Genomic DNA, 25914 nt, shown 5'->3' with positions numbered 1-25914 from the left:
CGGCTGCAACAATAAGTAAAACATTATTAGAGACCTGTACTAGTGGAACACACATACTGGCCAGAACAGTTATGCAATTGCTATTGGAGCTAGTAATTCTGAGAAATTGGTTAATTAAAGCACAATTTACAGGTAAGGACCTTTCTTTTCCCAAGAGTAACATCTTGCCCTGTTCACTGTTCAGGGATTCATCAGGCAGAGATGACTTCATGCAGTGTTTGAAGGAGCCCTGTACAGTGCAAAATGTTAAGCTGAAGAAAATAAAGACCCATATGTCTAAATGGTGCTTTAATTAACCAGTCATGCAATTAACACTAAAAGTGCGTAAAGTCATATCTTGATCATTTCTGTAATAATTATCGGGAATGATAATTACGAGGGGGTGTACTGATCATACTAACATAATAAGTAACTCGTAAAAAGAAACATAGTTAATAATTCGAAAAGGACTGTTTTCACGTTTAAGACGGCTGATCTGAATGATGGATTGATACAGGTGGTGTAAATGATGCAATGGGCCGTTTTGATGTGCCAGGGGATAATGATAATGGATCTCTACTGAAAGACTTTCATCGGGAAGAAAGCCATCTTCGTCAGGCCTATGTCCTTGATCTGTCTTTTGTCTGTATTCCAGCCAGTGTTGGTCACACCCGGCATGACCAGGCTGATCATGCTCGAGCTTCCGCAACCTTCCCCTCCCTGCCTGTTGCCTCCTTGTATTCGAAGTGATTGTCGGGTGAATCCTTTGATAGGGAGCCAGGGAGGACCTAGACCTGTGTACTGATACTGAACGACCCACCTGCGTCACCATCCAGCACGATGATAACTACCGTGAGGTGTGAGATATCTGTTACAAGCACCTCATCCTCATCCGACGCTGTTTGTGGCCGTTGGTCGCCTACTCCCTGGGTATCGTTCCACGAGGAAAGTTACTAGACAACTGGCCACAATCGAACCCTTCCGGCTCTGTAACGCTCTCATGGTTAACTCTGTTCCTGCATCACATCGACAGCTGCTCCATTATTGCCGTTTTTAGACTCCTTGGCCTATTCTTCTTTGCTTTGTGTGCCTACTTTATTACAAATCTTGATGATCTGAGGGAGACATTCGCTCCCACTGTCCATATTTTCTCATTTTAATTCACTGGCACATTTTTAAAAGGATACTCTTGAATAAGTATTATGGTTTATATCTGTTTTTCTACAGTAATTGTTCACAGATATTCAAAAATTTACCTCATGCAGTGACTTGTCTCTTTACTGTGTTTGTGAGTGAAACCAATACGACAACTTTTGTCCCACATGTGAGTCAGTGCATCCTTTTGATCTCATGTACCCATTCCTGGTTAACTGTCGACGACAACGTTCCACAGAGGTTTTGATCCTTGTGTTAAATGGGCACTAAAGAATCTAAAAAAAAAAAAAAATCCAGTCTCTTAACGGTGAGGTGTTAGGTAAGCAAACGGGTGGGGTAGACTATTTCCCCTGGCTTACTACTGCTACCACAGCAAATTCAGACGAGCTATAGTTCTTTCACCTTGACTTGGCCCAGATATTCATTAATTTACAGCTAATTTTAAGTAGCTTCGAGGAGAAAGAAAGACAATGCTATGACTGCATCTTTTCCAAAGTGCATCATATTCCTGTGCTAATGTCTTGCTGTAATTATGAATTCAGGAGGGAGAGATGGCAAATTTTGGCCAAGTTAGTGTAAAAGGAGTGTAGTTAGGTACGCGAACTGGTCGGTATGTAATAAAAAACAATGTCAGAATCAAACCGTGAGAGAGAGAGAGAGAGAGAGAGAGAGAGAGAGAGAGAGAGAGAGAGAGAGAGAGTCGCAGTTACGGCGGAAGAACAGAAATAATATACAAAGTAATGTATCATTGTAGATTGACGTGTATCAGATTATTTTCTATATACAGTAGTGTAAAGGTCAGGCAGGGTAAAAAACTGTCACGACTGTTCCTTGTGATGTAGTAAAAGTATTCTGAGTAAATTATTAGTAGTTACAACAAAGGCCTTGATCAACTAAACAGAGACATACAGAAACACCTAAGCGATGATGATGCTGAAATTGATCCTAGATTATATGTTCTTTTATATACTAATACTAATAATGCCACTGTACTACCTGAATTACCCACCGAACTGGGAAATGCTTTGAATGGGGGTGTGGACATTGCAATATATGGACTGCAAATGTTAATACAAGCAGACCAAAGTAACCGCTTTCTTGCATCGTGACAATCTCATACCTCCACTTCTGACAATAAATACTCGTAGCTGGAAGCTGCTGACACTTGCAATATGTGGGAGTCGGATTCAGCTACAGTAGGAGCTTTAAAAAGGGCAAGCTATACTTAAATATGTAAAACAGTCCAGAAAGGCCCCATTCAGTACGTAAACTAAAGCAAAGCAACTACATCTCTCAGTCAATATTCAGATTGAATTAAAAAAAAAAAAAAAAAAGCTGTCACCAACTGTCACATATGTTTGCGAACTTTGAGGCTCTGAGGACCTAAGGCCAATGAAAGTTTCTACAGAAACTTCGTAAAAAACGTCCTGCAGGTTGGTAGGTGCATAGCACAATGTATGTATATGATGAGACAGACACAAAAACTAGTGGTTACAATAATTAGTCAGAGAATAACTGCTTACTGGTATATAATCATGTCAGGGAGTCATAAACTGATATATATGATGTACAAATCTAAGAAGCATGCATGATGATCCAAATAATGCACTTCAGTCACGATGGGTTAGTAATGTATCAGATACATTTAATAGCTTGACCCACTGTGGATGTATGTAAGGGCAAGGTTCCCAGTAAATTCCATTATTTTGTCTATTATGCTACGATTGAATGACTGTTATTAATAGACTTTTCATGCAAGTATGGTCCTAATTTCGTAGTACACAATGTACTGAAATTTGAGGGAAAAATGTACAGTGTCAAAATGCTGTTTACTCCCGAGTTACAAAGGTAAGAGAGTAATGACAAAGTTTTGATGTTGAGTTACAAAGAAAAATGATTATTAAATCCAGTGATGGTGCAGATTAACTTAAACACTAAGCAGTTCGAATACTTTTAAAAGTGAATATTACTACGTCCTAAAATTCTTCTTCTTTAGAGACGGAAAAAAAAAAAAAATGGGGAATAGGAAAACACTTCAACCCAATTATTTTTTGTCTGAGAAGGGTCATCTCTAAACGCAACTATTTAAGTTAAGAAATACTGTAAACGTTATAGATATCATCATGGCTGAGGTTATGTCACACAAAAATGCAAATGCAGAGGATGAAGTAGTATTACCAAAACCTGCTTTAGGAAGCTGTGTAGCACAGGGAAGGAAGGTATCTGGTGCTATGAAGGCCTTGATACGAAACAGAAGTCTGAGTGTGATGGCTGCGAGAGGATTGCATGAGGAAATTTTAACGACTACGTGTATAACAACGGTTTAGCACCCTCCCTCCCCCTTTCTTACTCCGGTGTGATGCATGTCCGATAAACTTCAGTTGGTAGGTAATGTTGTTGTTGTTGTTGTTGCTCAACCCAGATCTGCCTGCCCAACAGACCCGTCTGCTGGCCCAATAATGGTAGGCAATGTGAAGCACGTTAAATGTTGACGCTTATGCCTGTGGAGTGGAGTCAGAATTTAAGGGGAGTAAAGGGGCGTGAATAGCGAGTGAATGAGAGTGTGGCCGTATAACCGCGCAGACTCAATGTTAGTTTCTACTTGTACCTTGACTGTTTCCTTCTCTCTGGACCCTACCTCACTGCGTCCTTCGGTGGGAACGGAAGTTTGGATGATGATGACAATGATAATGATGATGATGATGATGATGATGATGATGATGATGATGATGATGATATAATGATGATGATGACCGGTTTTAGCCTCAAGGAGAGGCAGACGAATAATTAGGCCTAACAGAGTGGATCTTTAGTATATAGATCTCTGTCCAATTAAGGTAACCTATTCTTCATATCAGTGTATTTTGCACTGACTACACAGTATATCTTTCCATGCTTATTGTTTGACCTACTTTTCGTTCAAGTTATATGTAGGTGCCTACAAATGCAGCTACATATGTCCTGTGAACCGAGTATCTTGCAAAATATATCCACCTACACTGTACTATAGTACTATAGTATTTTTAGTATGTGTTAACGTTTTTAGATTTTAAATTTTATTTTTTCAATAATGTACTTAATTACCATGTACCAAGCAGAAGGTACATAACATTTCTGTGACAGTATTATCTGAAAAGTATAACATATTTCATCTATTTATGAAGTGAGATATCAAATACTCTGTTCCCCCAAATACCCTGTATTGCATTGCTGGAATTACTACTATATAAAGTACCTCATACCGTGAATTTAATTGCTCGGGATTCTCCTCAATAAATCTTTCAAATCACTGAAAATCTTTGCGAGGGCTGAAACTCTTATACCCACTGGCTGAGTCCCACCCAGGGCTTGTTGATCTGACAGCTGTACCGCAGGTGGCATAGCAGGTTTCATAGCACTTTTTCTTAGCGACGTACTTTGGATAACTACATCTTAAAAATCTCATAATCATACTTTTAATTTTGACATAACTTGCATCCCACATACCCGAAGATACTGACGCGTAATGTACAGTATATATCGTTAATGAGTAGGTACTATGAAGTCTCCAAAGTTACTTCGAATTCGACCTTTATGTTCATGCAGGGCGGGTAGGGAGTATGTGGCAAATTTAGGTTCTGCTCTGGCCATCATTATTGCTGACTGTGGTTCTGGATGGTACTCCCGTTGCTCATCCAGAGATGACAGGAAAAGGAGTTTGGTTTGGCAGGGCGGTGTTTAACCACTTCAGCCGGATGGCGTATTTAATTTTATTTTTGATATTGCAGATAGTCTCTGTTTAAGATACTTTTTGATGGTAGGCTTCAAAAATACATAGGCCTACAGATTTTAGGACGCCTAAGTTGGCTACATAATACAGTCTGACTCCTGAATATGCATATTCAAAACCTTTTTTCAGCGCATGATTACAGTTGATATAAATGATGGCTACAGTTAGAAAGGCACTTGATAAGTGGGAAGCTTGTTAGCACTTGCAACAGAAACTGAGTAACATACAATATAGCAAAGAACTTTTTGTTGAAGTATGCAAAGCCTGTGGTTGGTTAATGAGGCATAGGTTAGCGGTGCTTATCTCGCCTTCAAAAAGTGAATGAACAGCCGGTGCTCGGGCTGTGTTCATGGTGACAGAGGAAGCCAGCACTATTACGGCAGGTGCGGACACAAACTTTCAGATCTTATGGTACAGTCTGGGATAAGAGTTCGCCCACTATATTGTAATGCATCTACTTCACACTTAGGACATGTCCATCAGTTTTCTCCTTGACACACCACATCAGAGAGAATCGTCCATGGGCAGAAACATATTAAGTCTCTCTCAGCTGAAGTATGTTCACTAACCGAGGGAGTAAATGACAGAAGAGGCGAAACATTAGGCAAACTCTTGTCCCCGGATGCACAGTGGAGTGCTTAAATGTTTTGATGACCGGATGGTTCGTTTGACCTATGAGGCATAGTCAAGAAATTCGAAGAAAAAAATGAGATGGATGTGCGGCTTATTTTTGCTGGGGACTTTGTTGATGGCTCTTTCTACACTTTTTGAAAATCTGTTCCTGTTTCTCGATCCCTTCCATTCCATGTAAGTAGAAAAGAGGATGACGATGATGATGATGATGATGATGATGATGGACACCCATTTGATTTAGTCAGGCAAGTAGTGGAGGTCCTTTGCTATCAGGCAGCAATGCAGACTGATAGTGATTTATGATATTGTACTTACCCCTTCATACCGATAACGTATTTTTTTGTTTTATTCATGCTATCCCAAGACGATTTCATAAGAGTTTGAAGGTACTTCCGAAGTGGAGAGGGTAGACAAAACATTCATTAATCGCTTCACTATAAGATGCCTTCCCTAAGTTTAATAAAAAAAAAGATGTAGCAAATATATAATACATCACTGCACTGAAGGAGCTAACACTAAGGTTCTTAGGGCATTCTCAGCTGAATGAAATCGCTTGGCATCAGCCGGATTACAGTACAGGAGTTGTCCCGATATCAGAGGTTTAATTATATTACTGTTAACGTTCTGGGTCTAATGGCGTCTGTCGTTTACTGCAATATAATGCTAAAGATGGACCATGAGTGGCTTAATTACCGACTGTGGCCATAGGTTAAGGGGCCTGTCCCCGAGGTTCATTAATCCTGCGACATAACAACAGAAGGATGGACCTCAGCAACACTCACATGTCAATCATAATTATGTAAACTAAGTCGTGGTTGCATGTTAATCAGTGTGCCTTTCTTATGAGACATGAACGAGTCTCCTTGGTTATTTAGGCATATAACTCCTACTATATATGCTTGGCTACAAGTGGACATGAAGTAGGCTGAAAGGAGTTACGGATCTTTGCTATGTTGAAACTCACGTGGTAGAGTACTCACCATCTCCACTGAGACAAGGCAGCGATAACGTATTCAGATCCTATGTTATGGCGTTAGTGGAGGTGTTTTTATGAAGGCAAGTGGCAGGGACGTCAAAAAAGGTGTCGAAAATAGGAATATAAGCAGGGGAGTGATGAAAATATTGCATGAATGTAAATTACTTCCAAACTAACGTGCAGTAGTGAAGCACGGACGATGTTTGAGAAAAATATATGAAGAGTGAGAGCTGTTAAAACAAATTTAACAAGAAACGGTGCCAAGGCACAGCAAATTCGTGCTCGGCAGTCATTTTAGTGCTGACGTATAAACACAAGATATCTAGTCAAAAATGTCACATACCAAATTTGGAGGAAATCGGATGAAAATTGATGATTTAATGCCCATTTGAAATTTAGGCTCGACCCACCTGACACTGGCCCCCTACCGCTAACTGGGGGGTGACCCCCCCTGATGTAATGAGGCATGTTATAGGATGCAGATTTGAAATATGCACCTTTAGGTTTTGGTTTCATGTCGATAAGACGAAATTGAAAGGAGTTATGGCGGAAAAAAAAAAAGATTTTTACCCGTCCCAGTCTTTTTTTTACATTTTTCGAGCCTACATCCTGGGTCGTAGCCCAATTTGGCCCAAAATTTATTCAGGTGATCAGAAGGTCATTCCCCATCATCCCTGTATTTTTAGTCAAACTCGCACCAGTAGTTTTAGCGTAAAGTTGTTAGTAAACAAACAGACAGACAGACAGACGTCAAACAAACGAACAGACAAACCGAGCCCCTCCGGGACGGGGACGGGTAATTACCTAAGAAACGTCTGCGAAGTGACAGGGAGGGAAATACGGACAAACGGATTCGTGAATAATGTGGTGTGACGTTTGATGTGAAAAAACAAATGTGTTTCGTCCAAGCGGAGCGAATGCATTTCAAAGACTAACCGTGAGAACTGGGTGTTGTGTGACGTCGGTGAACTATTGAACGTGTGCTTAGCAGACAGACGGTGGATGGAAAAGGTTAGTAGGCCTCTGTGATAGTTATGCTGCTTCCTATACTCCCGTTTGAACCAAGCGTGAGCAAGCAGCAAACTATGCCTTAAGAGCGTGGTATACCCAACAAACATATTCAAGTTGTAAGTTGTATTTATCTGACACAAACACCATCTTTACTTTACTAGTCCCGGCAGGAGCAGGGCTGGTAGGTTGCTCTTTGATGTATCTTGGGGAACACTCAAAAAATATTGTGATTATTTACAAAAGAAATCATCAACCATGTCTTCAAAGTCTGGTCTTTTAGGTTAATGGTGGGAAGGAAGAGAGTCTGGCAGGGGTAGGGGGTTGCGGGAAGGAGTAGTCTGGAAAGAGTAAAAAGATATCCTATTAATATAAAAACCGCATGTCCATAATCCAGTTTCTTATTGCCACATCAGGTGCGTACAGGGCAGGGGTTAGGCTACTTAGTGAAGTAACATAGCAGGGCCTCAAGTGGCATTATGTGAGTAATAAATTTAAACCAAACTTTGCATGTAATTATATAAACCACATCCGGTTGGAGCATCTTAATCCTTTAAAACACCAGGCGCCTATTTGGTTATATGGTTAACACCCAGCGTTGTAAAATGTTTCCTGGGATACAAGAAACTACCATGGGCGCCCCCAACCAGCAGCTAAAGGCAGGAGATCGACCTACACATGCGCATTTGGTTGTTTTGTACATGCTAGGAAAACCTCCGGCTCAGCACTAAATAGATGGCTGTTTCCTATCTGAGTCTTCTATCAGCAGCATAAAAAAATATTTATATATTCTTTCTCAAGTTACCTGGGTCGAAATAAGGATAGTACGTAGGATAATAATAGAGAGAAAGGTTACTATGCTTATGAAAGCGCTCTGGCAAGCTATTTCAAGTGAAAATTCAGTCATATGGCTGAAATGAAGCAGAGATAACAGAGTGCTTCATCTAGTCACCTATGTACAGTACAAGTCCAGGAGCTATTTCTCATAAAACCCTGGTCAAAGTTAGAGGATCTTCTAGTAAATCTCAAAACGTTAATAGCCAATCCCATTTTACCGCCGCTGAGGTACGAGTATATAGGATCCAAGGCTAGGTTTCTGTAGCCAAGTACACATAAATGTAAATGATTATCTTACTTTCCTTGATGGCATTACATGACTGAAAACCTCCAGTCCTCACCTGGGGATCGAACCTATACAAGCCCGTCACCCCAACTGGACGTTTTAACAACTAGACCCCCTCTCTCTCCTTCCAACCCACATCTACACACCAGAAAAATTATTGCTTAAAAAATTATCTGTATGCTTGGGAGTGAGGAAGTTAAATCACCTGGCACAAGTACTGGTGTGAGGGGAAACACTGCATATGTGCATAATTTGCCCGTGGTGAAACTACTGTGCAATGTTCATGTACTGTACTATTACGAGTTATGGTTCACCGATCCCCTGTCAGTATCGAATCCTGGTTTCCGTATCTCCCATTCCTCCCCAAAGGCTTGAGAGTAACCTTACTTTTCATGCTCTTTGTTGTGTGCTTTATATTACCATCCATAAACATTTCACGTAACATCTTTAATCCCAATGGTTGGCAAAGACGCTGTGGGTGAACTTTTGATTGTGAGGGTAACCATGACTTCAATAAGCACTGCATGAATGGAGGACAGACATATATTGTAAATTTTGGCAAATCTCAGGGTTATATGAGGCAAAAATTCATAAATCTGATCCCTGAAACCATCGGGAAAGTATTATTCAGATTTTAGCGAGCGCCTCCTGAAGTTTTCAGAGGAGAACACTAATGTTCATCAGACTGCAGTAACGAAGCAATCTAATGCCCATACAGCAAGCACAGCTGCCTCTAGTGAAGGCGAGTTTTTTTATCGCTGCGTTGTGTCTTCAAAAGTCAATGAAACACCAGGCGAGATGACCACTATTTTCATTCCTGAAATATTAGCAATAAATTTGCTATGATCATTTTTCCACTTTTTTTTTTTTTTTTTTTTTTCAGGGGACTGCTAACTCCTCTTCCAGCATGAACAAACTTGACTTGACTATCTTGCTAACACAGCTTTTCTAACTTATCGGATTATAATGAGCTATATTTAACCCAGTGTAGCTGGTGAGAAAAAGAACTAGGCCTGCTCTTCTTGGCTTCGTAGTAGCGTTACAGATTTACGTGGGACCGGGTTTGATTCTCGTCTCTAAGTAATTTGTTAAGTTTCGTTTCAGTTATTACACTGATGGGCAACGCTGTGGGGTGAGGTATAACTTGGTCGGAAGTACGTCTCGGTTGTACTACCCCTTGCCGAACTGGCAAATGAACTTGTCCTTACATCCCGGGGATAGGATAAAGGTTCCGTCATCAGGAAACAAGTGTCCCCGAACTTGGATCGGTGATAATGTGGCAGACTGAGATCAGCTGGACCCGGATCTGATAATCGCCTCTGGAGTTGAGTATTACAAGATAGCTATAGTCAGAATGTTTTTACCTAATGGGCCTGGGCCACTCGCACAACCTGAATTCTTAGTTGTGGTTGCATGAAATTCGATAAACTTTAGTTGTCAGGTGAGAATGAGTCTCCTTGGTTAGCGGTCAAACTGACCTAGTCTGACTAGATTGAAAGAGGGTTACGAACCTTCGTCAGGCAAGAGGAAATGTACTATTGCAACGTTCCAATTTTACTTTGCTGATCTTACAGCCTTGTTAAATTTACTCCAAATTTGACCACTTGCTGACTGTGAGGTCTTAAGAACGATCCCGGCCAGGGCAGAGAACAGTCTTAACTGCTCTTCTTTATAACCAACCGACATGTCACAAGACACCCTTGAGTACAAGCGAGCGAGGCGATGTTTACGTTCAGCTAAGAAATGAGCAGCCCGACACAACCTGGCCTGGTCCAACATGACACGGCCCGGCCGAGATGGTTTTCAGAGACTAATAACTTTTCTACTGTGTGTGATAGAGAAGACATTCCTTTGAGCAGGAAGTAGATACATTCAATAAATTTTGTTTTTAACTATATATTTACACATGATACCAACGAAACCCCTTGAAATTCCAACTTTCCAAGGGAATGTACAGAGGGCTTCAATTAATATGCTCCGCTATGAAATCGATTTAAAGATTTCTTGTTGAATCACTGTTTTCTTGCATGAATTCTAACAGTTATATATCGGATATTACGCTCATAATTTTACATGAACGCTTTTTCTATGTTTAGGGGATGAAATCAGCAAGGGTAATCGCCCCATTACTGAGTTTTATAATATGATCAATAGCCAAGCGTTTACCGGCGCAGTTCGTTGACACAGCAAGTCGGGAGCAAAGAAATGAACACTGTGCGTGTGATAAATGCCACAGCGCCTCGCTATATGCACATCCAGAGAGAAAATGTGAGAGAGAAAACGTGAGAAGGTAAATATTTTATCTCAATTATTCTTCTGCTACTGTTCAACAACCTCACCAGAAATGTCGAAAGTTTACACCAAGATGAAATTATGATGATATGCGTATGTACAAACGCTCGCTCGCTCGTCACGCGCTCACAAAGCGCACTTTACTAGTCTTACTTCAACACTAGTCCTGAATGAGAAAGCCCTAACACGTCTTCAGCATGGACGGCAAGTACTAATATCAAAACAACGACATGTGAAGATGTATGTCACCATCTCGTGCACGGAGGACGACTGTTGAACCTTGGGAAATAGACTGTTCAGTCTATGCAGACAGTCCCTCCCCTTCCAGTAAAAAAAAAGACTGTTGCTGTACACATTGCTCCTAAGGACATTTAGTCCATCACTGATTTCATGGGTAGTGCAGGCATCCTGATTCTAAGCTCATGAAAATGATAAGAGTTTTATTGCCAAGTGACCATCAGAGTATTATTCGTATCAAAATACATTCTTCATAATATGTCAAGGCACAACGACAATATTCTTTCAAACTTACAGTCCTCCATTTTATAAAAATAATACATGTACGAGTTATGGGGCGTTGTATACTGGCAAAACCATTCATCAGTATTAAACCAGAACACCTGTACAGTACAGTATATGAGCATCTTGGAAGGACTGCCAAGACGAATCAGGTTTTACCACGTAGCCAAAATAACTCGTTTGATTCTCGATCCTGGCCACACAGAAAAAGAATGATTTTAGGGACCACTTAATGAATGACAGAACCGAGAGAGATTTGTCATAAGATTTACTAGAGAGATGATGCAAACCGGAAGGCTGATATGGTTTGTGCATGTCAAAATGAGAGAGGAAGATGGCTGGCTGAAGTTGCGATTGGGTAATGAAGAGTGCCAAGAGGCAGGCTAGCAAGAAGTGGTGAGGTCCTACGTGTACAACCTACAGGCAAAAGGATTGAGCGAGTAAGTGGCTTAAAACAGCGACACACGGATAGCTGCCTTCAGGTGAAACGATGTACACATGCGATACTTATCAGTGGTCTCTAAACGTAGACGTAAGCTTAACACTGAACATTCCATCACACACAACACCAAAGCTACTTTTCCAAAAACTTCTATTCCTCACAAGAAACACATAGTTCATGTATAACTCAAATTTTCCCACATCAACCCCCCAATATTTGCATCTCCATTCCCAAAACTTGTTATTTTTAGAGAAGTTAACAGTCATTTTCCTTGCAAAACCTTCATTAGCCTTTTCTTTCCCTGCGAAGGAAAGAAGAGGCACGAAGAGGGAGGGAAAAGATGGGACAGGTATATTATAAGGACGGGAAAAGCTGAGGGACAGCAGTATGGGATGGTACAGTGAACAAGGGGCGCGGTGAGGAAGGGGAGGGGAAGAGGTACGACATGATACGGCGGGGGAGGAGTGGCAGCAGGGAAGGTGTTGTGACGTGGGAGGAGAGGTGGCAGGCGAGGGGTGCTGGTGGGGCAAGGGTGGTGGCAGGGGAGGGGATGGGTGGCATGGGAGGGAAGTGGAGAGGTGACAGAGAGGGAGAGGCGTCAGGGAAGGGGTGAAGGCAGGGGAGGGGTTGATGGCAGGGAGGGGAAGGCGGCAAGGGAAGGCGTAAAGGCAAAGGTGGGGAGGGGATGGAACTTGAAGTGGGGAGGGATGGCGGGGGAGGGATGGCGGGGGAGGGATGGCGGGGGAGGGATTGGACAGAGAGGTGGGGAGGAATGGCGGGGGAGGGGATGGAGGTAGAGGCGGGGAGAGATGCTAGGGGAGAGATAGTGGCAAAGGAGGGAGTTGTTGCAGGGGAGGGGGGTGGGCACGGGGAGGACACCGAGGGGACCTACCTGGTTACGAGTGTACGGAGGTGGCGGGACTCGTGCTGAAATAACCTCGGGGAAGATCTGGGGCTGCAGGAGCTCCGCTGCTTGGGGGGGGGAGGGATATGGGGGACGGGGATAGTGTGGGGGGAAGAAGAAGAAGGCTTAGATTAATGTCTATCGACTCCATGAGGGTTATTAACCTATTGAATCCGGTGACTTTATTTCTTTGGCTGTTGCTGCTATCAGACGATTGTATTCAGATCGGAAAAGAGTCCTCCAGTAGTGAGGGGATTAAAGAAGGCTGTACCAAACCCCTCTAGATTGAAAAGTCTTTCCAAAAGTAGATAAAATCGTCTGGAAACAGCAAGGATGAAATTTAAAGTGTCATCGGATTGAAGGAGTTAAAACATCCAACGTTTGCCAAGTCCCTGTCTTCCATCAGAATTCGACACGAACCGTAACTGTCGGGTATAGACACCCGGTCGCTATGCCAGTTCCAGGTACAAACTGGCTGAGGAAAGAAAACCTTGCTGGATCGTGTCATGGCCTGCCCGTGGGTGGGGATGTTAAGTAGGGAGGAGGAAGGGAGGTGAGACATGGGAGAGGGTAAGGTTAGACTCATATGAATAGTACAAATGGGATTTTGGGAATAAAAGTAAATAGAGTGTGAGGATAACAGGGGGATGTGGGAGAGGGAGGGAAGGGGATAAATTGGGAGGGGAAGACTGAGGGAGGGGATGGGGTGTCAAGGAAGGAAGAGGGGGAGAGTTGGACGTGGGAGGAGGTAAATTGGGGATTAATAATATAGAGTGGGATTTGGGGCGAAAATGAGAGGAGTCAGTGGAGTAATGTGGAGAGGAAGGCGAAAGGGGAGGGATGATTTTAGAAGTGAGAGGCAATAATATGGTGGCAGATAGTAGATGTGGAGGAGGATATAGAAGGAAACAAAGAAAACCCAGGTAAATATTGAGAAGGAGTGAGAAGAGGTAGTATCGATAAGAGCAAAGGGATCGAGAGAGAGGATCCGCGGAGACAAAAGGGAGAAAGAGGGATTAAGGAATTACTTTCAGAATCAGTCAAGATAACTGAAAAAGCTGCACCGTAAAAATATATAAAACATCTATAGATACAACGTTCATACGTATGAGGTAAATTTATGTAGCTTCGAGGAAATCGGTGACATGATTAGTATTCCAACAATCCATATTATATATATATATATAATATGAGAGAGAGAGAGAGAGAGAGAGAGAGAGAGAGAGAGAGAGATGCAAGGAAAGGCTAAAATACTTGCGAGCGGGTGCATGGTCTAGCTATACAAGTACTGGCAGTGTATGAGATGCCTTAGCTGCTTTACTGCGATGACATGTATGAGTTCTATTTCTGCTGCCACCAGATGACTTTATGCAGCTCAGAAAATAGCTCTCTTTGAAGTGTTTAACCGATATACACTGAATATGGGTGGGTTCTCATATATACTTACAATCAATTTTAAACCACATACGTTTTTGCAGCCAAGACAAGTGGCGTGCAGGATATTTTTATTATTTCTTTTTACAACATTTAAATCCTAGCTACTACAGGAGTACTATTTTTATTTTCAGGAAAGGCAAGAAAAGGAAAATGCAGAAGTTCCACTTCTCTTGTTCTCCTTAAAGATCAAAATCAGAGTTTGTGGGGGGAGTTGATGATATATGTGTCCGAGAATCCCGCCCCAGTCTAGTATCACTTTAGCTACCAAGCGTGGTGGTGGTGGTGGTGGTAGCAAAGGAATGTGGTACAGGAATGTAATCACTACTGAACGCTGGTCGCTGTGTGACAGTGGTTGTGACTGTTTCTACGGGATGGTGACTGTTTCCATCTGGTGGTGCCTGTTTCCATGAGTTGGTGACTTTCTGAGTGGTGGTGACTGTTTCCATGTGGTGGTGACTATTTCTGAGGGGTGGTGACTGTTTCCATGTGGTGATGACTGTTTCTGAGGGGTGGTGACTGTTTCCATGTGGTGGTGACTGTTTCTGAGGGGTGGTGACTGTTTCCATGTGGTGGTGACTGTTTCTGAGGGGTAGTGACTGTTTCCATGTGGTGATGACTGTTTCTGAGGGGTGGTGACTGTTTCCATGTGGTGATGACTGTTTCTGAGGGGTGGTGACTGTTTCCATGTGGTGGTGACTGTTTCTGAGGGGTGGTGACTGTTTCCATGTGGTGATGACTGTTTCTGAGGGGTGGTGACTGTTTCCATGTGGTGATGACTGTTTCTGAGGGGTGGTGACTGTTTCCATGTGGTGATGACTGTTTCTGAGGGGTGGTGACTGTTTCCATGTGGTGGTGACTGTTTCTGAGGGGTGGTGACTGTTTCCATGTGGTGGTGACTGTTTCTGAGGGGTGGTGACTGTTTCCATGTGGTGGTGACTATTTCTGAGGGGTGGTGACTGTTTCTGAGGGGTGGTGACTGTTTCCATGTGGTGGTGACTGTTTCTGAGGGGTGGTGACTGTTTCCATGTGGTGGTGACTGTTTCTGAGGGGTGGTGACTGTTTCCATGTGGTGGTGACTGTTTCTGAGGGGTGGTGACTGTTTCCATGTGGTGGTGACTGTTTCTGAGGGGTGGTGACTGTTTCCATGTGGTGGTGACTATTTCTGAGGGGTGGTGACTGTTTCCATGTGGTGATGACTGTTTCTGAGGGGTGGTGACTGTTTCTGAGGGGTGGTGACTGTTTCCATGTGGTGGTGACTGTTTCTGAGGGGTGGTGACTGTTTCCATGTGGTGGTGACTGTTTCTGAGGGGTGGTGACTGTTTCCATGTGGTGGTGACTGTTTCTGAGGGGTGGTGACTGTAAGCGTGGTGGTAAATGGGTGGTAGTGACTTCCTGACTGGGTATTTTCTGACACGTAGTGACTTTCTGGGGAGTGACTTTCTGAGTGACAGTGATTTTCTGAGTGGTTGTGGCTTTGTGAGTGGTTGTGGCTTTGTGAGTGGTTGTGGCTTTGTGAGTGGTAGTGGCTTTGTGGGTGGTAGTGCCTTTGTGGGTGGTAGTGCCTTTCTGAGTGGTAGTGCCTTTCTGAGTGGTAGTGCCTTTCTGAGTGGCAGTGGGTTTCTGAATGGCTGTGGCTTTCTGAGTGGTAGTGGCTTTCTGAATGGCAGTGACTTCCTGAGTGGTGGTGACTTTCTGAGTGGTGGTGATTTTTCTGAGTGGTGATTTTCTGAGTGGTAGTGGCTTCTGAGTGATGGTGAATTTGAGTATTTTTTTTTCTGAATGATGTTGACTTTCTGAATGGTGGTGACTGTTTCTGAGTGCGGATGACTGTTTATGAGTGGTTGTGGCTGTTTCTGAATGGTGGTGACGGTGTGAGAGTGGTGGCCGCTGTGAAAGAGTTGTGGGACCTGTTCTGCTTGGTGGCGATTATTTCTGAGTGGTGGAGAGGGGAAGGGGAAAAGATTTAGTCTTCATAAATCCTTTTACTATAAGAGTTCTTCCTTGAGCTGCATGAATTCGCTTAGAGGTAACAAAAATATACCAACAAAACGTGTCACCATATACAATGGATTAAATATTCGGCACAGATTTTCAGCAGTAGAAACACAGGAACTCTTGCTATGACCTTCAGTATAAAAATTCGAGGCCTTTATCCTTCTCACAATTCTAACCGTTGATTCCATGATGTAGTACTGTGAAGGCTGAGGCTGCCCTAGTCTTTCCACCAGACAGAGAGGATGTTTACAAGTATATATTAGGACAGCCCCTCCAGCCAGAAAAATCTCTCTTTAGCTGTGTAAAATTTTATTGAATAAGCAAGAATAAATTGGAAAGAGCGTCACCGGGCTGAAAGCATTAATTTTAGAACTCTGGGAAGCTAATTTACATGGGAAACGTCAAATGTGATTCAGGGAATATCAGGTTACAATTTTTGAAGATCATATCGAATTTCTGTGTTCTAAATTAAGAGAATTTGCACCGTCGATATGATGTTAGAATTCTAGGAAGGTACTATCACTATCAAAAGTGTGTCGACTCGATCCTGCCGGCTGTGGTGGCTGAAGGTGTTTCATGAAATATACATGGTATATGTATAATGAAACCCACATTAAAAAGACTATGAGAAAGAAGGATATTCTCTGGCATTCGAGGTGGAATGAGATAATAAATAAAGTTACAATGCTGACAGTGGGCTCTCGGCAAACTTGTGCTCGTGATAGTAGGCTACACAGGAAGACTAATAATGATAATATATATACTGTATGTGGAATTCCAAACGTGCCTCTAAGTGTATTATGTGACGACGCAACAGGCTCACCATTTATCGTTCTAAGGACATCTGGAGCCTCCTTGCCCTCCTCCAGGGTGACGGGACGGGTGGGGTGTGCTAGGGTGGAGGTCGGTGTGGAGGTGGAGGTGGAAGTGGCTCCGGTGGTGGTGGCAGCAGTGGTGGCGGTGGTGGTGGTGGTGGTAGTGGTGTTGGTGGGGGAGTCTCTGGTGCCTGCCTCAGCACCCCTGTGACCCCAGCACCGACACCTTTGTTGAAGGAAGATACAGGAACAAGACTTAAAATCAGGGGCCATAACCCGGGTAGCACCTCTTTCTCGGCAACTTATTTAGCATATTACACCCTGATCCTATCTTGTACGTTATTTCTAAAGTTTCTTTATCGTCATGGCCTGCATCACTAATGTACACGAATACATTAATGTCTAATAGGCTGAATAAATCGTTAGGGAAAATGTGTAACGAGGTCTCTGATGACACCTTGAGTTGAGCACAAGCCAATTACTTGGTGCTCTCACACATGTGAAATAAAACTTTATACCGACCAGAGGCTGTATTCCTAAGCACTCAGAACCACTTGAATCCAATTCCTTTTTTTTATTTATTTATTTTTTTTTTTTACCTTGCTATTGCCAGCCGATTCTGACTAACTTAGAATGAGTCCTGTTATTGTGAAAGGGGCTAAGGAAGGTTATATCACACTTCTAATTCGACAAGTCTCTCCTAAGTTGAAAAACATGAGAAATACCTGATGTGGCAAAAGTCAAGGATTTTGTTATAGGTGCAAAAGAGGCTTTGTAGTGCTCCTTGTTCAATAACTTATTCTGATATCACACCGTAACATTTTCTTGTCCAGCCTACTACCTGTGTACAGTAGTTATAACATATGAATAGTTTGCATAAAAAAACATACAAGAGGTACTGTGAAGAACAAACTGATGTGGAAGACATATTACTAAATCACCAAAACACTATCATAGGACTCCTTTAATGCAATGACGTTTATTCAGTGTGCTTAAACCATTACCAAATGATTTTACTCCATGTACGAATGACTTCAAATGGTGGAGGGATCAGTGAAGGCTGCATCTAATCCCTCCAGTTTGAAAAATGTCTCCCTGTGCGAGTAAAATCGTTGGACGATGAAAAGCATATAAAACAATGTCATCGAAGTGAAGTGGTTTCCTTCCGTATTCTAAGTGGGACAGGAGGCTTGGTAGCATTTGTCTCATAAAGGTATGTTGTACGTATTGCACTTTTTTCCTAACCTACAACACAGCATCTCTCCCTCAAAAGGCTGTTGTAAATATTGCACTTCTTCGTTAACCTATAGCACCTCTCCCTCATATGTTTGTTGTACATACTGCACGTTTTCCTTAACCTCTTTTATGTTATCGAAGCAAATTGTTGATGCAACTGGACTGTTTATACTATAGTATTGTTACGGCCAGTTTGCACGCGCCTGGCAGAGATACTAAAGACATACATGCATAAGGATCCATTCTGTAGAACGCATGTGAATGTAGGGATAGAACAACGATAAAATCCTAAGAACTAAGTGGTGGTATAGAATAATTATGCAGGCCGGACAGGGATGATACATTAACAAGCACATGTAACCACACCCCTACACTATTTCTGACTGCATACGTGACGAATAATCATGACACTTATATTTTTGGCTGCACGAATATTAAAGTAACTCTTACATCATAACTGTACTTACTGGTGGAAAAAATGTATGCGATTACAAGCGCTTCTTATTGCATTCATTCTTGCCTTGGTCTGCATAATGCCTCCACCTAATCTCAAGTTTTCTGCCACCGCACCATCTTTATATCTTCATACATTATAATTATAGAATGTATTATTATATTTGCTTCACTGAATATTTTAAAGCCTGTGTGTTTAGGAGTGACGAATATTTTTTTATGTCAAGATTAATGGGCGTTTCGGTATCATTCCTACAGAAAGAGAGTCTACCGACTCTCTGAAACATACTTCCCTCTTTAGTTTATCTTTGATTTCATACACCTTTCAGTATGTCTGTGCAAATATGAGAACGTCGTCGTCATCATCATCATCATCATCATTACTATTATTATTATTATTATTATTATTATTATTATTATTATTACCATAATAATGATAATAATAATAATAATAATAAATAATAATAATAATAATAATAATAATAATTAATTATTATTATTATTATTATTTTATTATTATTTTTGTTGTTTTTGTTGTAATTATTATTATTATTATTATTATTATTATTATCATTATCATCATCATCATCATCATCATAAAAGGCGACTGGAATCCCCCACCGATTTTTACCATCGATTACCAACATAAATTTCAACTGCCTATATTTGACAGATTTTCGAAGGCAGGCCTACGAAGACTCTATCAACGATCATACCACCTTGAGAATGAAACCCCTCTGAGACAAAACCAAAGTAATCGGTTAAACCATTTTAGAGCTGCTGGAAAAGGACGCTTTCATGCGGTGGCACTAATAGAGCCTGGCAGCTCTGCTGTCCAGCTATACAAAAGTCACTCAACTACCCCCCCCCCCAATCCCCTGAATGGGGGAGGGTAGACTGCCGGAGGTGTGCAACTTTAGCCTGCAGGTCAGCGGGTTCACATTTCAAATGAACCTGGTACTACAACTTTTACTGCTAATCCTGCTGCCAGAGGTAGGCTGTTCAAAGAAGCAGAATGAGGAGAAAGAAGAATGTAGATGAATATGAAGAAATTAGCGATACTGCTCATTTTACTGTAGTGCTTCAGAGTTATGTTTTAGGTGTTTCAAGTGTGGGTTTGGGTACAGATAGGCTCGACGACAAAGGCTAGATGTCTATATATGTTTTAACTCTTCTGTGTTTGGTAGTCATGAAGGCTTTTGTTTGATAAGATTAATGGGCGCGTCTGTGCCACCCCAACAGAATATAGAGTGTCTACTGACACTGATAAAAACACAAAACTTACTATCAGTGTGTGATACTAGAAGCCCCTGGTGTATATCTGAATCCGACCCTACTATCGATCGACTGCACAGGGTTGTGATAGGTGGCAGTTTAATTCGTAGAAACATTATTTTGTGGACCGTATTCATAAACACTCTTTAGTTTAAGTTACATGTATTTGTCCTCTCTTAGGCAGCTACAACACACGAGGATCAGGACAGAATGAACGAGGAGAATGAAAAAGAAACAAGAAAGAAAATGAAAGCACAGAAGAAGAGTGACAGTACTGCAAAAAGGTTCCATTCTACCCATTCAAGGCTCAGGGGTCCGTACTTCAGTATACCGTTTGGGTAGGTGACCAGCTTACATCCCTTGATAGCATTAAATGATCGAAAAACTTCCAGTGATCCCTTGAGGATCTTCAGCCAGACAAAGCGTTCTAACAAAAAAGTACCAGAAAGATGGAAGTGATAGAAGAAGATGGCAGAGAACGGGAGAGAAAGGAGGAAGGAAGAGGAAGGTGAGAAAGTAAACTGCTCCACCAGTCTAACGTCGGCTAACCTGGAGATACGATAATCTCGCATCACACTGCCGCCTCAAAATTTGTCCTCGCTGCATTATGGAAGTTGCCACCAGCTGTGTGTGTGTGTGTGTGTGTGTGTGTGTGTGTGTGTGTGTGTGTGTGTGTGTGTGTGTGTGTGTGTGTGTGTGTGTGTGTGTGTGTGTGTGTGTGTGTGTGTGTGTGTGTGTGTGTGTGTGTGTGTGTGTGTGTGTGTGTGTGTGTGTGTGTGTGTGTGTGTGTGTGTGTGTGTGTGTGTGTGTGTGTGTGTGTGTGTGTGTGTGTGTGTGTGTGTGTGTGTGTGTGTGTGTGTGTGTGTGTGTGTGTGTGTGTGTGTGTGTGTGTGTGTGTGTGTGTGTGTGTGTGTGTGTGTGTGTGTGTGTGTGTGTGTGTGTGTGTGTGTGTGTGTGTGTGTGTGTGTGTGTGTGTGTGTGTGTGTGTGTGTGTGTGTGTGTGTGTGTGTGTGTGTGTGTGTGTGTGTGTGTGTGTGTGTGTGTGTGTGTGTGTGTGTGTGTGTGTGTGTGTGTGTGTGTGTGTGTGTGTGTGTGTGTGTGTGTGTGTGTGTGTGTGTGTGTGTGTGTGTGTGTGTGTGTGTGTGTGTGTGTGTGTGTGTGTGTGTGTGTGTGTGTGTGTGTGTGTGTGTGTGTGTGTGTGTGTGTGTGTGTGTGAACTTCCAGAATGCAGCTAGGACAAAGTTTGAGGCGGCAATGTGATGCGAGATTATCGTATCTCTAAGTTAGTGGAAGTTAGATCGGTGAAGCATCTTACTCTTCCTCTTCCTTCCCTCCTTCTCTCCTCACCCCTACCAGCCTCTTCTGTCACTCCTGTCATTCTGGTGGTTTAGTGGTTAGAATAGCTAGTTGGAGTGACAATTCCTTCAAGGTGACTAGAGTTTTTTCTATCCTTTAAGGCTACCAAGGTATGTATAATGCCCACCTGACTGAACTGACTGATTGACTAACATGGAAATCACACTGTAAACATTCCTTCAGGCTACGATAGGTAACCACTGACTTACAAATCCAAGTGCATGATTCAGTTCTAGGTGCATACAGGCGGGTATAATGCGAGGGGAGGAAGGTGTAGGGATGAGAATAGAGGGTGTGAGGATGAGAGAGGAGGATGTGGGGATGAGAGAAGAGGGTGTGAGAGAGGAGGGTATGGATGTGAGGAGGGAGAGTGTAGGAATGAGAAGGAAGGATATGAATATTTGAGGGAAGAATGTAAACATCAGAAGGAAGGGCGTGAGCATCAGAGGGACGGGCATGAGCGTAAAATAAAGTGGAGCCACATACAGACTGCATTTCGGTAGGTAACTGTAAGATAATGGACAGCCACATACAAACTGCATTTCGGTAGGACATTGGAATGTAAAGGACAGTCACATATAAACTGCATTTCGGTAAGTCATTGGAAGATAAAGGAGAGACACATACAAACTCCATTTCGATAGGGCATTGGAAGATCAAAGGAAAGTCATGTAAAATTGCACTATCGGTTTCTCACCTGTTAGATCTGGCCCGGGAAAGGAGCACAGCGGCCAGTAACAGCAGCACAAACCCACCCACCAACCCCAGGAACACGCCAACCAGGGGTGATACGGGGGGCTCCGATACCTCGCCCATCCGCTTCTCCGCTACCTGGGGGCAAAGGGAAGCTAGAGTGCATCATGCCTTGTGTTTGTACTGTTTCTCCAATATTAAAGGGAGGAGCAGCCTGGCGTGAATTATGTCTTGCTTCCCCAATACTTAAGGGAAGTTAAAGTGAATTATGCCTTGTGTTTGTATAGTTTCTTCGACATTGAGGGCAAAAGGAGGCTAGAGTGAATCAGTTTTGCCTGGTGTGTATCTCTCTACGTAAATGTAAGGAACGAGCGTGAATTATGACTTGTTTTGATCTCTGTATGGGTGTGACAAAGGAAAAAATATAATGTATGAATAATATGGCTGTGATGAAGAATATCCGGAATATTTCATGAAGCGTTGTCCTAAATTACAAGAAGAATGGAGCAGAGTTCACCTGTTATAAAATCAATAAGAAAGCCAAATAAACAAGACATAACAGGACAGTATCTATTCTAAGGAGATATTTTATAACAGAAGTAGGAAAACCTGTATACTTTGAGGCTTAAAGAATAACCGAGAGAAATTAGTAAGTGAACCTGTAATGACAGAAGATAATTTATTGGGATTTAGAGGATTGCCACTGAAAAGGCAGCACCCCTTGCTAATACCCTGGTCCTGAACCTGTCTCAAGGACGTCTCATTACCTCCGGGAGAGAAATAAGGTGGATATATAACCACTGTGTGTGTGTGTGTGTGTGTGTGTGTGTGTGTGTGTGTGTGTGTGTGTGTGTAATTCACCAGGTCGGTCAGAATCACTTGATGGTCGTGATCGTCAGATTTTACCCTCCCGGAAGGGAGCTGAGACCTCATATAGTCCGATCTAAGGGCAAGGCTGTAACCTTCACACACGCACACACCCATCCCCTTGCTCAAGGGGGACAGTAACCACCCACTTCGTCAGTGAAACTTTTCGCAACCTGAGCGAGGCGCGAACTCCCGTCCACCAGTTGGCAAGCGGGAACGTTACCACTGCACCAGCGAGCGGTGTGTGTGTGTGTGTGTGTGTGTGTGTGTGTGTGTGTGTGTGTGTGTGAGAGAGAGAGAGAGAAATGTCCTCGGTCAGAACGGCCTAACCTCAGCATTACGTAACAAATCTTAGGAAGGTTTGGGTCGTATCAAGGGGCTGGGAGTTTTAAATGTTTCACAATGCTGATGTCCTGGCTGATGATATTCCTGGTGCTTCTAGAAGATTTTATTCAACACAGGAAAGACTTCTATTGGTAGGAGGGTTAATGAAGATTATGTTTAACCCCTCCATTGAGAAACTTGTTCCTTAATGTCAATAAAAATCGTCAGGCGGTAGCAAGAATAAAATGAACAGCACGTCAGGGTAGTAAAGGAGTTAGTCGTGTGGAAAGAAACAAGGGCCCGTTTCCTCAACGGCGTAGATTTTACTTTTTTTTAACACCTCTTTCTTTACGGTTCATTTCTCGTCTACTATCTTTTTATTCTACAAGTATTGCATTATATTAATATCTATGTTTCATCAGCATAATCACCGTGCAGGAAATTATCAACGTCCCAGATACAGAAATAAACTGGTAAGGAAAAGGTGCTACAAAGCCTCCTACCTCATAGAAGAACACGCACAATGATGTTATGGAGAAGTCTTCAGCTGGAGTAGTGATGAAAAGAAAAAGAAGTACAGTATAACAGTGGAAACTGGAATGTTCGATGTCGGGTGGTGATTGCCTGTCCTTCATTGAGAAAAACGGAGCACTACAGAGGGAAGTGGGTAGGGAGAGAGGGGTAGAGGAGGAAGAAAGAGAAGGATGGTCAGGAAAGGTGTGAGGGCAAGGGAAGAGGTCACCAGCGAAAGAAGGGCGAGAAGAGGGCGGGATAGAGTTGGTGAAGGGGTAGGGGAGATGAGGGGGTGGGATAGATGAAGAGGGTGAGGGATTTGGGAAGGATGTAATGGGATTGGGAAGTGTACAAAGGGGTTGGGGATAGGCGAATGGAGGAGGAACTGAAGTGTGGGAGAGAGGCTTGTGGTGGAAATCAGCTGGATTACCTGGAGTGGTGGCTAAGTGGACAAAGAAATCGCTTGCTGTCCGAAAAGTCTCTACTTTCATCTCAGGCTGAGGCAGGTGGTACTTTGTTGGCTGTCTTAAAACTAGACTTCACTGAACTTAGCAAAACCCACCGACGGTAAAAAAAGAAAGAAAGAAAAAAAAAAAACTCCTCAACCAGCATTATACCGGTAGCCTACTGCGTGAGACAGCCCTGGCTTCTGGAGGTGATTGGCAATTAAGACTATTGGCTATCAGAAAACATAGGTAAAATCTATGCCAAAATGGAATTGGAAGATGGTAAAAGTGAAGGAGGAGAGCAGTAGTGATGTGGTTGTTTCTGTGTGGTAGAGTGAAGCGGGTGTGGCGGGGGGTGGTACAGTGAGGTGGGGCTGACTGTGGTAAAGTGGGGTGATTAATTATCTCTAACTGGACCTACAGCAAACAACATGTTCCTCAAGGCCCGGCAGTTCCACGAAACAAATTACACGCACACACCCCGCGTCACCACGAGGAGGCTCACAGTCACCGTCTATATACAGTATAATACATGCCATGGTTGTTTCAGCCAAGACTGGTGTGATGGTCTGTGCGAGGATATTTCAATAACATATCAGTGGGTCTCGTAAAAGCTGAAACTGTTCTACCTAAATTCTAACTCCCAAACTGTTCCATACCCTAGCCAAAGATTGATCTCGTGTCCTTCCAGACAGCAGCCCACTTCCCTATTATTTGAATATATTGAAGGGTAACTACTGTAGGAGGGTGTGCAGGGTGTTGCAGAAAAGAAGACCTAGATTAATGCCTATCGACTGCACGAGGGTCTTTAGGGAGACATTAAATTTTTGCCAAGTAACAGTCTTTTTGCAGACTACGACACGCAGCTGTTAAATTTACAATCCAGGCCTGTTTCAGTTCTAGATACAAATAGGTTGGGGTGTGGTTGTAGAGTGGGGTGGGGTAAGATGAGACGAGGTGGGTGGACTGAGGCGAGAGGTTGCAGTGCAGGACAGAGTGGGGTGGTGGCTGAGAGGTGAACTGGGTAGGACGAGGTACGGTGGGTCGGGATGGAGTGGGGTGGAATGGGGTGGGATGGACCGGGGTGAATAAGTAAGTGGGACGTGGTGGGATTTGGTGGGGTGGAGTCAGGCGTGGTGTGGCCGAGTGTGTGGGACGGGGTGTGGCAGAGTGTGGGACGGGGTGTGGCAGAGTGTGGGACGGGGTGTGGCAAAGGTGTGGGAAGGGGTGTGACAGTGTGGGGAGGGGTGTGGCTGGGTGGCATGGGGTGTTGCAGGGTGTGGGAAGGGATGTGACAGTGTGGGGAGGGGTATGGCTGGGTGTGGGACGGGGCGTTGCTGGGTGGGGGTCAGGATGTTGCAAGGTGTGGGACGGGGTATTGAAGAGTGTGGGACGGGGTGTTGCAGGATGTGGGACGGGGTGTGGCAGTGTGGGTCGGGTTGTGGAGAGGTGTAGCGGGATGTGGCAGGGCGTAGCGAGGTGGTCGGTGTGGGTACTGTGAAGTCTCGTGTGCCCCGCCCCATGATTTATGGAGGCTGCCGGCCACCACTTAAAGAGGATATCAGGCAGGGAATGACACAACGCTAAAACTAGTACCAGAACACTATCACACACACACACACACACACACACACACACACACACACACACACACACACACACACACACACAGAGTCATACACACACACGTACAGACACAACAAA

The 25914-nt window shown here is 43.2% G+C and overlaps 1 protein-coding gene across 1 annotated transcript in view; it reads right to left on the bottom strand.

Annotated features, from left to right (window-relative positions):
• Positions 1 to 11903: 11903 nt before the first annotated feature.
• The window catches only part of LOC145409221 (protein turtle homolog A-like), a 264912-nt gene continuing 250901 nt past the window's right edge, over positions 11904 to 25914 (bottom strand). Inside the window, exons 13-17 of the mRNA XM_080279705.1 lie at positions 22065 to 22198; positions 17056 to 17273; positions 16028 to 16030; positions 12789 to 12868; positions 11904 to 11930 (exon numbers count right to left, since the gene is read on the bottom strand). Coding sequence (XP_080135831.1) covers positions 11904 to 11930; positions 12789 to 12868; positions 16028 to 16030; positions 17056 to 17273; positions 22065 to 22198 — 462 coding nt within the window. The remainder of the gene's footprint in view (positions 11931 to 12788; positions 12869 to 16027; positions 16031 to 17055; positions 17274 to 22064; positions 22199 to 25914) is intronic.

Source organism: Coenobita brevimanus, chromosome 80, assembly GCF_032717465.1.
Source record: "Coenobita brevimanus isolate Jiangsu-jjx chromosome 80, ASM3271746v2, whole genome shotgun sequence".
Classification (NCBI taxonomy): domain Eukaryota; kingdom Metazoa; phylum Arthropoda; class Malacostraca; order Decapoda; family Coenobitidae; genus Coenobita; species Coenobita brevimanus.
Note: the sequence above shows the minus strand (reverse complement) of the source record. Positions and strands in the feature narration are given on the sequence as shown.